Source organism: Pongo pygmaeus, chromosome 11 (assembly GCF_028885625.2).
Source record: "Pongo pygmaeus isolate AG05252 chromosome 11, NHGRI_mPonPyg2-v2.0_pri, whole genome shotgun sequence".
NCBI classification, from domain to species: domain Eukaryota; kingdom Metazoa; phylum Chordata; class Mammalia; order Primates; family Hominidae; genus Pongo; species Pongo pygmaeus.
In genome coordinates, this window is record NC_072384.2 from 139,729,924 (window position 1) to 139,746,692 (window position 16,769).

Genomic DNA, 16,769 nt, shown 5'->3' on the forward strand with positions numbered 1-16,769 from the left:
GTGCACTGGAGGGAGAGCAAAGAACAAAGAATCTGAAAGCAGAACAATTCCCTAAGAAGGTGGCACACAGCGCTGAGGACAGTGACCTGGATGAGGAGCAGGAGGGATTCTGGAGAGAGAGCAGCAGCCAGGACGGGCCTTCAGGAAGCAAGAATGTCCTGGAGGCTGCAGGTGTGGAAGGAAAAGCAACAGGCTAAGAATGAGGAGACAGGGGCTCAGACCACAGGCTGAGGACACGGGGATGGGAGCTTAGGGCTGAGGGCACAAGGACAGGAGCTGAGGGCTGAGGACTCAGGGACTGGAGCTCAGGGAAACGGAGCTCAGGGCTGAGGGTGCGGGGACTGGAGCTCAGGGCTGAGGACACAGAGATGGGAGCTCAGGGCTGAGGGCGCGGGGAACGGAGCTCAGGGCTGAGGATGCAGAGATGGGAGCTCAGAGCTGAGGGTGCGGGGACCAGAGCTAAGGGCTGAAGGTGCGGGGACCGGAGCTCAGGGCTGAGGGTGTGGGGACCAGAGCTAAGGGCTGAGGACACGGGGATGGGAGCTCAGGGCTGAGGAGGTGTTCAGGGCCTCAGAGGGCTCCTCACAATGTGGGCTTTGCTTATCAGTGGATGGACAGGAGAGGCTGCGGGTCTCTCCAAGGGGTGCATGGTCCTGCCTGTGCCACAGGAAGGTGCTGAGTCAGCGTGAGGACAGGGGAGTGCCTGTAGAGAAGCGACTGCACAGGGGCAGCAGGCCCAGGCAGACGCTCGCACAGAGGCTGGGTCCAGCTGCAGTGGGGACCACCCGTGGACAGGAGAGTGAGCAGGAGGCACCAGGACTCCTGGCCAAGGGCCAGAGAAGGGCCACCACAGAGGAGGTGCTGGCCCTGGGAGGGGGAGGTGGGTAGAGGGCAGCTCAGAGAGGCTGAATCCCAGCATCCGGTGGGGCCCTGAGAAATCCAGCAAGAAAGTGCAGATTCGAGTCTGGGATTTGGGAGACAGATCAGGACTGGAGCAGTACGCAGGTGGAACAAAGTCAAAGCTGGGAGCACAGAGGTGCTACGCAGAGCTGGGGAGCCAAAGAAACAGGGATGAGGCCTCGGGGACCAGTGCTAGGGTGTTGGGAGGCAGGGAGGCCACAGAGGCTCACACACAGATACATACACACACACAGATACACATACACGCAGAGGCACACACAGACGCAGAGACACACACACACAGAGACACAGACAGATGCAGAAATACACAGACAGACATGCAGATACATATACACGTGAAAAGACAGATACACACAGATACACAAATACACATAGGCACAGACACACACAGACAAGGAGAGGAGACCAGAGGACCAGCAGAAGGGTGGGTACCGTGCCAGGAAAGGGCAAGGGGAGAAGGAGGAAGGGTGGCGGAGGGAAATGGGGGGGCGGGGAAGGGAAATGGGGGAGGGGCGGGGGAGGAAGGCTAGGACCTTAGAGGGGACCCTGTGGGGCTGCCCCATCCCAGCAATGACTGGAAGTGGTGTGCCTGCCTTTCTTTAGCAGCCCAGGGGCCATTCTAAAGTGGATAAAAGTGATGGAGGGCAGCAACCCTGTCGAGGACACAGAGTCAGGTGCCTTCTCTAGGGTGGGGTGGAGTACTAGGCAGCTGAGGGTGGAGGGGAGGGGTTCCTGCAGCAAATGGCCACTCCCAGGAAGCCAGGCTGATCGAGGGAAAGGGTTTGTCTGTTTGCCTTTTAAAGGAGGCGGCCCAGGGAGGACTCAGTGGACACAGTAGCTCCAGGACTTTTCTTCTGATGCTTTCCTTTAAATTTCTTTTTTTTTTTTTTTTTTTTGAGACAGGGTCTTGCTCTGTTGCCCAGGCTGGAGTGCAGTCATGCATTAGGCAGTCCTCCCACCTCAGCCTCCTGAGTAGCTGGGGACTACAAGCACGCACCACCTTGCCTGGCTAATTTTTGTAGAGACGGGATTTCACCAGGTTGCCCAGGCTGGTCTCGAACTCTTGAGCCAAAGCGATCCACCCACCTTGGCCTCCCAAAGTGCTGGGATTACAGGTGTGAGCCACCGTGCCCAGCTTTAAATTTCAAACCTAAAGAAAAACTTCAAGAACTCTGTAAGAAAATCTCAAACGTCCTTCCCCTATGCACAGATGAATGGCGGTGGAGGCAGCGGGGGTCGTAGTGGGGGTCAGCCTCTCTTCCTGGGGGGCTGTTTCAGGGGCCCCGAGGCCACTGCAACCTGCCCGCTGGAGGCTTTCAGCAGCCGCGTCTTCCGTGCTGTGCATCACCAGACCTCCGTGCTGTGCATCACCAGACCTCCCCACTGTTCCAAGGGCTCCTGGATGGCCCTTCTCCCGGCTGGCTGCGGACGGCATGTGCTGCCAGGGGCCACATCTCTTTAGTGTCCTTTAGTGACAACATTCCCAGGTCTTTTTTCTCCCTTTCACGAGGATGAAGCCTCTGAAGTGTCCCCCGCTGCCGAACGCCCCTCGGCCTGGAGGAGGGATCATCTCCACACCATGGGACTCGGGCGAGGGCTCTCAGGCAGGGCCTGAGGAGGACCTCACTTTGGCAGTGGCGCCACGTCAGAGCCCTCTGTGACGCAGGCCAGGCCCCTTGCCTCGGCACTGACGCAGGCGCCTGTGGGTCACCTCCCTGGGCCACGGCCGCAAACAAAGCCTGCTTCTCTCTCTCTCCTTTGACATTCAGTTCCGAGTCTCACTGGCTGGGCTGTGGGCTGGGGCTGCACTGCAGAGCTGGCTCTAGGAGGCGAGCCGGACGCAGGCAAACAATTGAAGCAGCTCTGTGCAGCCCGAAGGCCTTGGGGACACTGAGAGCTCCCTTTCATCAATTCAGGAAGAACAAATGCACCTCCATATTTGGAATAATTACATTTTTAAAAAGTCAGGCTGGAGTTCAGGGCCAAAACCGAACTGGTAAACTGCCAGTATTTTAAAACAATCGGACACACTCATAATTAGACCACTCAAAATATGAGTCCAAGTTTTCATATTCAAAATTGAGGATGTCAAGTTAAAGGGAAACACACCTGAGGCCCTCCGCTCTGCAGGAGGCAGGTTCTTGTGCGGAGTCCAGAAACCACTGGAAGAACCACCTTGAGCAGCAAGGCTTCTTACTGTAGGGGTGGAGGACGCCTTCCGACGTCCTCTTTTAATAGAAAGAGGTATCTCGCCTGGCCACACATCACCCACTGCTCGCAAACCAGACATAACTGAGGCCAAGTCTGGACGTGGCCAGCAAACACGGAGGGCCAGTTTCACCTGCAGAGTTCCAAGCTCCACTTGCCCTCTGATGGTGTGCGTTCTCCAGAAAGTTCCTTCATGCAGCAAACCATTATTAAACACCACTGCATACAAGGCACAGGCAACATAAGCTGACACAGTTGGAAAACATCTGCCACCATCCCGACCACAGGCTGGGGAGAGGAGAGCAGAGCCAGCTCGGGGTCGATCCTGTCCACCTGGTGGAGTTTTCTCAGCCAAAAGGGGCAGCTCTGCAGGCTGCGGGCCTCAGGAAAACTAGAGTGGCTACATATGGCTGCGGGGAACACCAGGGCTAGGCATGGGCCGCCCCTCTTTCTTTTTTATTCACAGGGATGTTTCCAAAGCAACTGTCCTCTAAGGTACAGGCTGAAGGAGGGGCAGACCAAGCCAGCCCCAGCTGCAACCCCACTGTAGGACGGAGCAGCGCAGTGGGACAGGAGGGTTCACACCTGCAGAGCTGGGCAGATGCCCTCAGGGAACAAGCCCCTGGGGACATCATCCTCCAAGAGGAAGGGCGGGGACGTCAGTGTTAGGCGGCCCTGGGTAAGATCCTTGTCTTCCTGGGCCTCCCGGGAAAACACTGTCTAAACGTTTCAATCAACTGTCATTCACTCCCGTAAATCAATCAGAGAACAAACTCCAGCGAGAGTACCCGGTTTCTAAATCCTTCAAGAGTATACGGCATGTGAATAGGTGTTTCCTGTCTTCCTCAAACCTCCTACCCCATCACTCAGACAATGACATAATAAAATTAACCAACCTAAGCTGGCATTAGGAAGACGGATGTGAAAGTGCTTTTGACACCTGGGAGTAAAGATGCCTGGCAGGCGCCCGACACGCCCACAGCCTGTGTGCCTTTCCTGTCCCAATGAGGGGATTTGCCGGGTGCCCCACCCATTTCTGATGCGTTCCCTGCTGTCCGCTGATGAGGGCTTGGGGGTGGAGGGGCATGTGGGGTGGGGGTGGTGAGCCTATTTTGTGGTGTCCAGTGGGCAGCAGGGGCCAGGCTGTGGCCCGTGCTGGGCATCTGGTCTGACACGGCTGCCACCCTGGAGCAAGGCCCCAAGGGGCCCGTCTCCTCAATCCTGAGCCTGCAGCCCCATGATGGCTCACACACTACGATGGATTTGGGCCACAGCCAGCTGCCATCTCCCAGGGGCCTTCCCCAAGTCAGCCCCACTGGACTGGACACCACACAATCAAAGCCTTCAACCACTGCCAGGGCTGAGCTGACTCCTCTTCTGGGCTGGAACCGTGGGGCTTGAGAGAAGGAAATTGGAACCAGGCAGGCAGGAGGGGCTAACGGTATCAGGAGGTCAGGGCTGCTGGAAGAGGCAGCAGTGTTGGCGGTGGAGGGCTCTCTCTCCACGGCTTTGCCTCTGCACTTGCTGGGGATCCTGGTACTTCACTTACCAACTCCTGTCTACGTGTGCTAGGAAAGTCTATCTCCTCCCCAGTCCTAACCCCCATTTTTCACCCTCAGGAAAACCACAGAAGACCCTGAGCCTCCGGACAGGGGGACAACCCAGGACCGGTCCTGAAATCCAGGGAAGCAACGGGGTGGGGGGCGGTGGAGTGAGGGGAGCACTTTCACAGAAGAGACAATAAATGGAGAAACGATTCCGTCTGTCGCCAAATCTGCCAAAGGTTTCTCAACTTTCCCCTCCCATCAACTCATCCTCTTTCTTCCTTGTAACAGCTTTATTGGGATATAATTCACATACCATCCAATTCACGCTTTTAGATGATATCATTTGTTGTTTTTAGTATATTTACAGAGCTGTGCAGTCATCACCATAGTCTAATTTTGGAATATTTTCATCATCCCTAAAAAGAGACACTGTTCCCCCGGCAATGCTCCCCATCTGCCTGCAGCATCCCAGGCCTGGCACCCACGAATCTGTGTCCTGTCTCTGTGGGTCTGTCTGTTGTGGACGTTTTATGTGCATGAAATCATACCACACGCGGCCTCTTGTGCCTGGCATCCTGCTTCCAAGGCTTCCCGGGCTGCCGCTTGTCAGTGTCATTCCACTTTATGGCTGACATTCCAGTGTGCCGGTGTGTGGCCGCACAGTATTCCACGTTTACGACATTCCGGTGTGCCGGTGTGTGGCCGCGCATTATTCCACGTTTACGACATGCCGGTGTGCCGGTGTGTGGCCGCGCATTATTCCACGTTTACGACATTCCGGTGTGCCGGTGTGTGGCCGCGCATTATTCCACGTTTACGACATTCCGGTGTGCCGGTGTGTGGCCGCGCATTATTCCACGTTTACGACATTCCGGTGTGCCGGTGTGTGGCCGCGCATCACAGGATGGACACCTGGGCTGTTCCCATGTAATGTGGCTATCACGACTGAAATGGTTATTACGACTGATACGGTTTGGATCTGTGTCCCCGCCCACATCTCCTGCTGAAGCGTAGCCCCCAATACTGGAGGTGGGACCTGGCAGGAGGTGGCTGGATCATGTGGGTGGATTTGGCATGAATGGTTGAACACCGTCTGTTGGTGCTGTCCTCACTGTAGTAAGTGGGTTCTGGTGAGGTCTGGTCGGTTAGAAGTGTGCGGCCCCTCTCCCCACCCCTTGCTCCTGCTCTTGCCAAGTGATGCGCCCGCTCCCCCTTCGCCTATCACAATTGAATGTTTCCTTGAGGACTCCCCAGAAACAGACGCCAGCACCACGCTTCCTCTACAGCCTGCAGAACCAGGAGCCAATCAGACCTCTTTTCTTATGAATCACGCAGTCTGAGGTATTTCTCTACAGCAGTGCGGGAACGGCCTGACACAGGGACTTGGGTTGCTGTGAATGCCTGAGTGAGTTTACGTGTAGATGTGTGCTTTCATCTCTGGCAGCAGAGCTGTGGGGCCACGTGGCGGCTGTGTCCAACCTTTTGAGGAACTGCTGGACTATGTTCACAGCAGCTCATCTCATCTCTTACCTTAAAGATGCTCTGTGTCAAATGCCAGCATTTGATCAACACGTATTCAGCATGTTAGTTTTCCTCCTCACGAGCATCACAGTGCTAGCCTTGCCTACTACCTCCTCCTGAAAATGGACTTATCCGAGTGACTTTCAAGATGTCTGTAGGTTATGCAGACCTCTGTGGGCTGGCCGGGGCCCAGAACCAGCTCTGACAGTGTCCCTTCAACTTCCTGCTGGAGTTCTGCACCTGTACAACTGCACCCAGGCCCCCCTGGCCCTGTACGCTGCTTACCCTGTACGCTGCTCATGCACTCAGGCAGGCTGCAAGTGCCGGATGGCCTGGGAGATGGGCACTGTGGGTTGCTGGTTTATTTAAAGATATGTTTACTAAATGGCCTTAGGAAACCCAAGAAAAAAGTGTTGCCCAAGTAGACTATTCCATTCGCTGGCACTGATGCACCACGGGCAGTATGTGGTCCAACGGAACCCATGCGGGCTGGTGGGAGAGGGCACTGGCCCTGCACGTCCCACTCCCTGCAGGTGAACTGTTCCTGAGCCCAAGCTCCCAGCAGCACCCCTTCTGCCCCTACCCCTGCCCAGCTCTGTGCCATGGGCCAGAGCATGTGCCTCCTCGGTTCCCTCTTTCTGTCTCCTGGCCTCCCTGAAGGTCAGAAAGGGGCCAGTGCTGAAGACTGAGGCTGAGGCGCACAGCACACAGCCACCCTGGGGCCCGGGAGCGCTGAGCCAGCAAACCCACCTTGTTCATGTGCAGTTGCTGCTGCTGGAACTGCTGCTTGTGTTTCTCCAGAAACTGCTGATGTTGCTGCTGGATGACCAGGTGCTGCAGAGCCTGGGCGTTCTGGGGCAGTGGGGCCGACTGGGTCCGCCCCAGCGGGCGGTGCTGCCGCAGCTTGTGGATGGAGGGGGACACCCGGTCTGCACCAACCAAGGACTGTGCGTGGAGGGGCAGTGCTCCCAGGCCTGAAAGATACCAGTCTGAAGATAATTGGAGGAAGAAACAGCAGAGGGGAAGAGGAAGAAGAGAGGAGGGAGAGAGGGCTATTGAGTAAGTGATGGAGACAACTGCGCCCTGTGCCCGCCAGCCCAGGCACTCTGCCCTGGTGCCCCAGAGCTGGCTCGCTAACTGGGCCCCTTCCAGCTGAGGCTGGGGGCCGTGAGCTGGTGCTTTGGGACTACAGGAACCATAATTTGGAGGCAATTTTCTATGAAAATCAGGTCGACACAGGAAACGTCAGGAGTCCTGTGTGGCAGGTTTCAAAGAGGTAGCCCTTCCCAAGAGTGGCTACCACACAATTGTTCCTGGGGGCCACAGGCCTAGAAAAGTGGCTTTTGGTCTGAACAGTGTGCTGAGGAAGGCCGCCATGGTTCTGGGAGCCTCCACATATTTCCAAAGACAGCCTGAGTTGTGAGAAAAACAATTGTCCTTTGGGTTGACATCGTTTCAAGGTCTCTTCGAGCACTGATTTTATGCACAAAGATGGCATAAATACTTTAAAAAGTCCTTATACATATTGTCAAAACCCCTTTCTGAAAAGATCCGGCTAATCCCTGCCAGCAGAGTGGAGGATGCCCACTTCACCACACCGTCATCAACCCTGTATGTTTTGATTAAAAGAATCCATTTTGATAGGAGATGATCTTGCTTTAATTGGCATCTGTATCTTGATTTAAAATGCGACCCAGTCAAATACGCTTTTGCCTTCTGCATGCTTTTCATCGAGATATATATAAATTGTTGCTTTAGGTAGTTTAACATTTTTGCATGGTTTTGTGGGCAAAAGGATCTAACGAACCCTCTGTCCTGCTCTGTGAATATCTGTTCCTCTGGTAACCTAAGTGGGGTAAACACTAAACTAAACAATGCTGCTCAGGGTAAAAATGACCCTGACCCGCTTAAAGGCATCTGACTCAGTGAAATGACAAAGGAAGTGACCACACCAGCTCTTGGAGGCCCTGGTGGGGGACTCTTTGGAACTCGGCATCCGCCTGAGGCAGCCTGCTGTTCCTGCTTCCAGGTGGGGCTACATGCCTGCTGCAAGGGCTACGGGACCTCCAGGGATACCAAGGTGGCCCTGCTGGCAAGTGGCAGCTCCTGTCCTGTCCCTCCCCCAGGACACTGATGCCAGGGCTCGCAGGGCAGCTGGGTGTGTCATCAGGTTTAGTGGAGTCCAAGCTTCCCAGTGAGAGCCATGCTGCTTAGTGATTCTCAAGTCCCTTCGCAGGGGCTACTTCTAAATTTAAGAAATACTATGTGATATGCAAACACAAAGGACACATACAGACAGACTAAACCCAGCCAGACCCCCAGCAAGGCTGCTCTTCACTACCTTTTCAAAAGTTATTCACTAGTGTTCTCTGAACCACCATCCCTTTCCACCCAACCCCACAACTTTCCAGAAAGACACATTATCTTAAATTTTATTATCAATGCTTGGCTATTAAAGTGAATAACTAAAAATCCATTCAGAATCATTCCCTGAAAACGTTAAAAAAAAAGAAAAAGGTAAACCATCCTAAAGAAGGCATTTCTGGCTGGGCGTGGTGGCTGTAATCCTAGCACTTTGGGAGGCCGAGGTGGGTGGATCACCTGAGGTCAGACTGGCCAACATGGCAAAACCCCATCTCTACTAAAAATACAAAAATTAGCTGTGTATGGTGGCACACGCCTGTAATCCCAGCTACTCAGGAGGCTGAGGCAGAAGAATCGCTTGAACCTGGGAGATGGAGGTTGCAGTGAGCCCAGATCATGCCACTGCACTTCAGCCTGGGCGACAGAATGAGATTCTGTCTCAAAAAAAAAATAAAAATAAAAATAAAAAAGAAGGCATTTCAGAATTTATCAATTGCTGACATGCGTATTACGTGGGATTGAACTATTTCACAGCGGAAATAAGGAAGTCAGTCACACAAAGCTGCCTTCAGGGGACGCAAAGGCTACGTAGTTGCTGGAAAGGTCTCTTCTCAGAAACCAATAGGAAGCTGAAATACATTTTCCTTAGCATTGTTTTCTCCCAAAGCCTCAGTGTGCACACCATTCAGGGGTGGAGGTGGTGATGAGCTGCATAGTCCCCTGCCCAGGCCTGACCCTCTGCAGAGGAGGAGAAGGACACGCCAACTTCATAGGATTCAGCTTCCTGGTGTGACACACGGTAAGGAACAAGCGACTCGAGCCAGCGGTGTGAGTAGGGGCTACACGGCGCTCCCCAGCTCCTTCCCGTCCAGGGCTCTGCCTCCTGCCGCCCTCCACATGGGCCCAGGGATTTCCCAGGCCACCATCTTCACACGGGGACACAAGCCTACGCCCCATGGGAACAGGGCTTCATTTTCAGAACTGGCATGAGCAGAGACCCCTGTGCAGACCGGCCCTGTTCCTTTTCCAGTTGCACTCCCCAGGGGCCAGCCCCTCACTCTCTCTCAGCCTATCTCGCCCACTCAGAATTTCACTCTGCTGCCTCCAGGGTGCAAAACCCAGGGCCGCCATACACGGGGACACCCTACCTCTGGGTATCCTTGAAAAGCAGCGCCCTGACCTCTGCGTAGCAATGCTATTTGCTGGCTGGGTGGTTTCCAATTTGGATCCCTGAGATCATTAACAAGAGCTTCTGATGACAGACCATGATGTGGTCTTCAGGATATACTGTCAGGGACTTTCGAGCATAAAATCCTAGTCCATCAGGATACAATTCTGTGGTCGGTGACCCAAATGCAGGGGCTGTCTGTGTGGTGCTGGGTGGGCTGTGGGGCAGAGCCTGGCTCTTGTGGTCCCAGTGGCCCCCTGCTCCGGGCTCCTCCCCTGGGCATCTTAGCCAGGGTTTTCCCAGCTTCTGCTCCTTCTGCCCTGAGCACTGGCAGAAGCCCCTTCCTGTGCCCAGTGCAGGGGCAACAGCTAACCCTGGCTCCTGAGCCGACCCTGGTTCCTGAGCCGACCCTGGTTCCTGAGCTGACCCTGGTTCCTGAGCTGACCCTGGTTCCTGAGCTGATCCTGGCTTCTGAGCTGACCCTGGCTCCTGGTGCTGGATGGCTGTGTCCCTATGGCTGCCGGCTCCTGCTCCTCCTGGAGGCACTGGGGGCTGGGCCTGAACTGTGCTCAGTGGCCAGTTCCCCTGGAAGTCCACACTCCAACACACAATCACAACAATTGCAATGACAGTTCCCAAGTGAGCACGCTGGAATGTACCCAGCCATCCAGGGTCTAAGTTATAACACACCCTGCTCAGCAATACCCAAACTAATTAGTGAGTTTGCAAACGCATCACTTAGACACACCCCACCAGGTATGGGGATTTAAGAAAAACGAAGGTGAAAGACTGGATTGCTCTCAAGTTCCAGACCCAGTTTTGAAGAGTTGGTCTTCACACACTGGGATTCTGTTTAAGTGATGAATTCACATGAGGTGAACAATTCAGGGTGCCTGATTCCTTAGAAGTCCAGCTGGTGTATTCCATTGCTTTTTCTGCGAAATTCTTTAAAATTGAGAAGCAAACCAGGCAAGAGTTAGATCCAACTCACGGTTTGCAATCCTGGCCGCCCAAGGGAACAACGTGCGTGCTCTGGACTCGCTTGGACCAATCAGCATCTGTCTGAGCTTCTGGTGATGGAGCTGAGGCCAGGCCAGGGCTGAGGACCACAGCCTCGCATGCCAATTATAGGACATGAACCACGGCCAGCTGTGCTCAAGCCCTTCCTGGGACTTGCTGTTTTTTGGGGAAATGAGGCCTAAACAGTAGCATGCAATCGCTAACACAGAAGTCAGGGGCACCCTCCACTCAGCGTGTGACAGCGGGACAGTGGATCTCCACTGCCAGCTCAGGAAGGCAGTAGCCTTAAGACGCTGGTGGCATGCTCTGAGTGTGTGGCCAGGATGCTAGAAAGATCTGTGACAAGGCCACCTCCAGCAGGCATACACATCTCCCTCTACCTGGGCCCTTCCCTCTCCGCCTGCAGGCTCCTACTGAGATCTCAGCTCCGATGCCACTGCTCCGGGAAGCCTTCCCTAGGCCCACCTGCGGCACAGCCCTGGTCTCCAGCCTTCTCCTCCACATGCCTGTATGTACTACCAAGCTCCTCCTGGGTCTTGGGGGGCCCTGTCTCTCGGGTCCTGACAGCAGGTTACATGGTTCTCAAAGTCCTGCTTCTCAGCCACACGGGTACCACAGAGGACTTAGCTGGGCTGCCCAGGCAATGATCATGCCCACAGTTTTGCATCCAACTAAAGCAGCAGCACAGGGCTCTGCACAGACACTTTCCTTCTCACCCGGGAATGGGCTCCTGAGCTCCACTCCCCGCCTCAGCTAGTTATGCGGAGACTAATCTCCGAGAATGTGCCAGCCGCTCTGCGAAGATCTGAGTCCACAGTGACCACGTACGGAGTGCCGCACTGGAGCAGCACATAAACAGGGACATAGAAGAGGCACGCCAAGCCTGTGACCGGCGAGGAACTGCCCGGAGCGATGCGGAAAGGGGCTGACTGGAGGTATGTGCTGTGTAAGAGGCAGCTCTGGGAGACCCTGGACCATGGCTCACCCCTCTGGTCTCTGACAGTGACCTCACCCACAGAGGCCTCTGTTTCAAAGCATTTGTGACTGGAGGGCTGTTCTAGATTTGATATCCTATACGCCTATGCACGACGATTACCAGCGAGAAGGTGGGTCTGTCTGTGGGCCAGGAAAATACAGGCACTGCTGTCCAGGAGACCAACTCAAGCAGGAGTTCGTCAAAAACTGCGGGAAAGGGCAGAACATGGAAACGAAGATGCAGTGTGATCCAGAAAAGGAGCAACAAGGCAGGGCTGAGGCAGGGATGGAAGCCTGGGATGAGGGGGCAGACGAACCACGCCTGATGGGTAAAAGGGCCCTGGGAAAGAGCCCTGGCTCTGGGGGCCGGCTGTGGCCTGGTCGAGCATTGAGCCGGCTGGCCTGGCTGCTGTGCTGGACTAGGGAAGAGAAATGAGGCTTGTAGAGCAAGGCTGGAGTTCCTGCTCACAAGCTGGGACTTCACTCCAGGCCAGTGCTGCCCTGCCAGGACCTTCTGTGACAATGAGAACATGCAGGGGACAGCCGTGGGTCATGCACTGGATGTGGTGCATATGTGACTGAGAAACTGAATTCTAATTCTGACTTATCTATTTAACAGCTCCCCATGACTGGTGGCTCCTGACTTGGCCAGTACTGCTCTAGACAGCGTGGGGGCCTCCAGGCCTTCAAGGAGAGTCCGGTGGCTACAGAAGGACAGACTGGAGGGGCAGGAACCTGCACAGGAGGCTTCTTCCCACAAGAAGATGGGGCAATCCCAGCGCGTTCCGAATGAGGGCCCTACTCATGGTGGGGCTGGGGGAGGGCCCCTGAGACACTGAAGATGGACAGGGGCCTGCTGGGGGAGTGAGACAGCATGGGAGGTGGCAGGTTAAGAACAAGGCAATGACTACAACAACGATGCCAACACCTGCAGGGGCACATGAGTGCACAGTCCACTTAGCCCTCGTCAGGCTCACGGAGGTGGACCGCTTAGTAGTCCCACTTCCTAGATGGGAAAACAAGGCACACAGAGCATAAGCGGCTTCCCAGGGTCATGGAGCAAGAGAAAGCTGGGACAGAGGCGGCTGTGTGGCTGCACTACACTGTACATGTGACACTGGCTCGGAGGCTCCCAGCCAGAGGTTCTGCAGGATGAGCCGCTGGCAACCTGGGGAGGCGGTGCAGGACAGAAGGGGCTTGCAGAGTTTTGGAGGTGGCGGCACAGGACTGGAGGGGCTTGCTGGGCACAGGCGTAAAGCAAGGCCAGAGCAAGCTGGGCAGCCATGCATGGGCCCCCTGGCACCACAGAGCCTGGGGAGGGTACTGTAAGCAGGTCCCCATGCCAACGAGCAAGCTGCACCTGGGAGGAAAAGAGGGCTGACCGTACACAGGGAAGAAGTAATGCCGAGTTCAGCACGTTTCTCAGAGAGGTGAGATCCATGCAAACTCGATATTCAGGTTCTATCGAAAAGGCTGTTTTCCAAAAACCTGATACACAAGATTACGCATGTTACTTAATCATGCAGAATAAACTGATTTAGAGAAGGGAAGAAGATGAGTGACAAACAAACATCTCTGATGAAGTGTATCCCAGGAATCCTGAAGATAAGGCACATTTTACGTTTTTAAAGATACGCGAGAAACTCAGGTGTCCTTCACTACCCACACTCGTGCCAGCTGATCTAGAGCATCTAAGAGACTCTCAGACGCAATCTCAGATACATTCCTCCAGAGAGATCCACGTGCCTGCCACTGTGGCTGGAGCTCAGAGAGGCACTGTGAGGGTTGCCCCCTCCCTCGTTACACCACGGGCTCCTGTGCTCTAGACAGGCAGGGACACGAATTCAAGCTTCTGGAGAAACAAACAGAAAGGGGCTCAGGAACAAAACAAAGATTGCCCCACTTGGCTTCTGGGCAAAGAAGGAATAAGAAGGAATCGTCTCTGTCTAAACAGAGACACATGGGCAGCACAAAACAAGAAAACACCAAAATCCACCAGACTAGTCAAGCCAGAGGCCCAAGCCCACCCAAGCCAGCCCCCAGCCCCACGCATCCTGCAGCACAGCCTCCTACAACATGCCAAGCCCCTGAGTTTTCACCAAGTTCACTGCCAGAGTTTCACAGGTGCAGCTCTGAGGGTATTTCAGCTTTTCATTGGCAACAACAGGTTTCCAGGAAGCCAAACACAAAGCTATGAAGACGTACAACGATGACCCGCATGGCAAGGGGGTAGGTAGCTGCTCCCTCATTTATTTATTTTTGAGACAGAGTCTGCTCTGTTGCCCAGGCTGGAGTGCAGTGGCACCATCTCGGGTCACTATAACCTCTGCCTTCCAGGTTCAAGCGATTCTCCTGCCTCAGCCTCCCAAGTAGCTGGGATTACAGGTGCATGCCACCACACCCAGCTAATTTTTGTATTTTTAGTAGAGACGGGGTTTCACCATGCTAGTCAGGCTGGTCTTGAACTCCTGACCTCAGGTGATCCACCTGCCTCGGCCTCCCAAACTGCTGGGATTACAGGCGTGAGCCACCGTGTCTGGTCGGTGCTCCCTCATTTCTGAAGTGACTTTCACATTGCTGTTGCTATGTAATTTCATAAGGACATTCCCATTTTTCTCTAAATTGTATTTTTCTAAATGTAACCACTCCCCCAGACAGTGCACATTTGTAAAAGTTCGCTAACACAAACTGACCACAAGAGTCGGTTCTGGGCTTCCAGTGCTGGCTCAGCTTGGTCCAGACAGAAACCCAAATCGCAAGAGCCGGTGGCCTCTCCCAAAAGGTGAGAAAGGGGAAGTGACTTCTGTTTCCACTCCATCTACCTGACTCTGGGAGTGAGGCGTGGATTTTCACTGCAGTCACAGTGGCTACATCACGTGATGGGGATGTGTGTTTGGGAACTGTGGGGGTGGGACAGGCGTGCCTTCCTGTCTCCTCCAACGGCAGGCGAGGGCCGGGCACCATCCAGAGCGTGGGTAGCCTCAGAGCCTGGCTGCACCCAGGCCCATCTGTGCTCACCTGTGACGAGGGGCGCTTGTGCCGGCGGCTGCTCCAGTAAGACCATGTGCTGCAGAAGAGGGCTGTGCGCTGCCCCTCCATCCCGCTCCAAGGGCGAGGTGCTCAGGTAGGGAGTGAGGTGGGTGCCGGGGAAAAGGGAGAGCCTCTGCTGGAGGGCGGGAAGGGCGAGTCTCTCGGCGTCCTGCTGGCCCGCTGTGCCCTGGAAAGCACAGCCAGGATGCTCAGGTGGAAGGAGCCATCACTGCCACCCCACGCCACACGGACCCATGGGGGCTGACTTACAGCGGAAGGGCCGGTGGCAGGCAGGCCCAGTGTGATGTTGGGCAGGGATGGCGATGTGTAGAGGGGAAGTGGAGCGGCCGAGCCTTCTCGCGCCACAAGTCTGTGCGCCAAACTCGTCTGGGGACAGAACACACGATGACCATCACAGTCTGTCACGGCCAAACATCAGCAATATACACCAAGAAAAACAACGATGAAAACACCTGCGGCAGCCTGCACTGAATTCTGATATATGAGCGCAAACATACATGTAACAAATGAGACAGCAACGAGAGCATGAGATTTCAACACGCGCCACAACATGAAAGCACAATTCACCGCTCCAGTTTCCTCCTCCCGATAAGAGTTCTTCTTCTGTCACCTTGTCCAGCATCATCTCATTGATTTCTATTCAGTTTGATTATTTACCACAGAACAGTCAGAAGGAAATCTAGGCTAATATAGTTTACAATGCCGTTTTGCAGTTTCTAGGATAATATAGTTTTCAATGCTTTTTTGTAGTTGGCAATGTCTTTCCAGACTTAACATCAAAGGCAGAAAACAAAAAGGAAATAACATTTAATTGTACATTTAAAAATAACTATAAGGGTATGATTGGATTGTTTGTTACACAAAGGATAAACGCTGGAAAGGATGGACACCCCACACTTCGCATGACGTGATTATTACGCATGGCATGCCTGTATCAAAACATCTCATGTACCCCATAAATGTATACATTATGTACCCAAAAAAATTAAAAATAAAGAGAAAATCATAAAACAACTGCCTCTATGAAAGGCGGGCAATGATGATAATACTGGCCACGTATGAGGCAGATGAGGGTCAGCACAGAGAGCCTGCAAATCACACAACAGTGAGAAAAGCACGTGGTGAAGACCAGTGACGGCAGAGCTCAGGAGGGGGAAGGCGCTCAGGAAAACACATCATGGTCATCTAAAAACGTATTCTGAAACCCAACAAACACTTTTGAAAAATGATAATACCATCTTGGCCTAAAGGAACTGCAAACACTGTTGGGTGGATTACAAATCAGTTAGTGGCATCCTTTCTGCAGGACAATTTGGCAATCTATGTCAAAGGCCTTCAAAATCTGTCTAACCTTTGATGCTGGAGCTCCACCCTTGGGATGTAACGTTAAGAAATAAGGAGATGGCCTGATGCCCATGAAGCCTCGGCTGCGGGGCTGAGCACCCAGCAGGCACGGCAGAGCTATGCGGCTTCCCCGACACCTTGGTGTTAACAGAACGGAGGGGCATTGCATACCGGGATGCTCTGGGGGTTGGGAACAATCTAGTTGATTACTTGGACACTTGTTTATGATACATTAAGTTAGAGAAACAGGTTATAGATCATGTACCTTTTAAAGAGTGGGCTTGGATAAAGCAAACACAAGCCAGGAGTAAAGATTAGAAGGCCACACAGGAAGAGTCAGCAGCAACAGTCTCCAAGGACTTGAACTACTGTGATATTTAACATCTTTTTGCTTGTAGAATGAACGTGTTTTGCTAAAAAGGACAATAGTTTATCACCACTATATCCCCTACACAGTAGCTACTCAAGGAATGTCTGCTGAATGACTGGGCAAAGAAAGAGAAGGAATAAATGTTATTGTAATCATGCTAGTTAGTGGGGTTTGGCAGATAGAAATCCCCTTGCCAGAAACTAACATTAATAATGAATAGATAACAGATGCCATTATACTCTCTACCTCCATGACAGCAACGTTTTTAGCTCCCCCAGAT

The 16,769-nt window shown here is 53.7% G+C and overlaps 1 protein-coding gene across 15 annotated transcripts in view; it reads right to left on the reverse strand.

Moving 5' to 3' along the window:
• HDAC4 (histone deacetylase 4) overlaps positions 1 to 16,769 on the reverse strand; it is a 356,755-nt gene that overhangs the window by 69,129 nt on the left and 270,857 nt on the right. For 11 of the 15 annotated variants that reach the window (XM_054477421.2, XM_063648197.1, XM_054477422.2 and 8 more), the window contains 3 exons: positions 15,025 to 15,141; positions 14,743 to 14,941; positions 6,948 to 7,186 (listed from right to left, as the gene is read on the reverse strand). In XM_054477421.2, coding sequence (XP_054333396.1) covers positions 6,948 to 7,186; positions 14,743 to 14,941; positions 15,025 to 15,141 — 555 coding nt within the window. The remainder of the gene's footprint in view (positions 1 to 6,947; positions 7,187 to 14,742; positions 14,942 to 15,024; positions 15,142 to 16,769) is intronic. The other 4 variants (XM_054477425.2, XM_063648198.1, XM_063648199.1 and 1 more) reach the window with 1 other exon arrangement.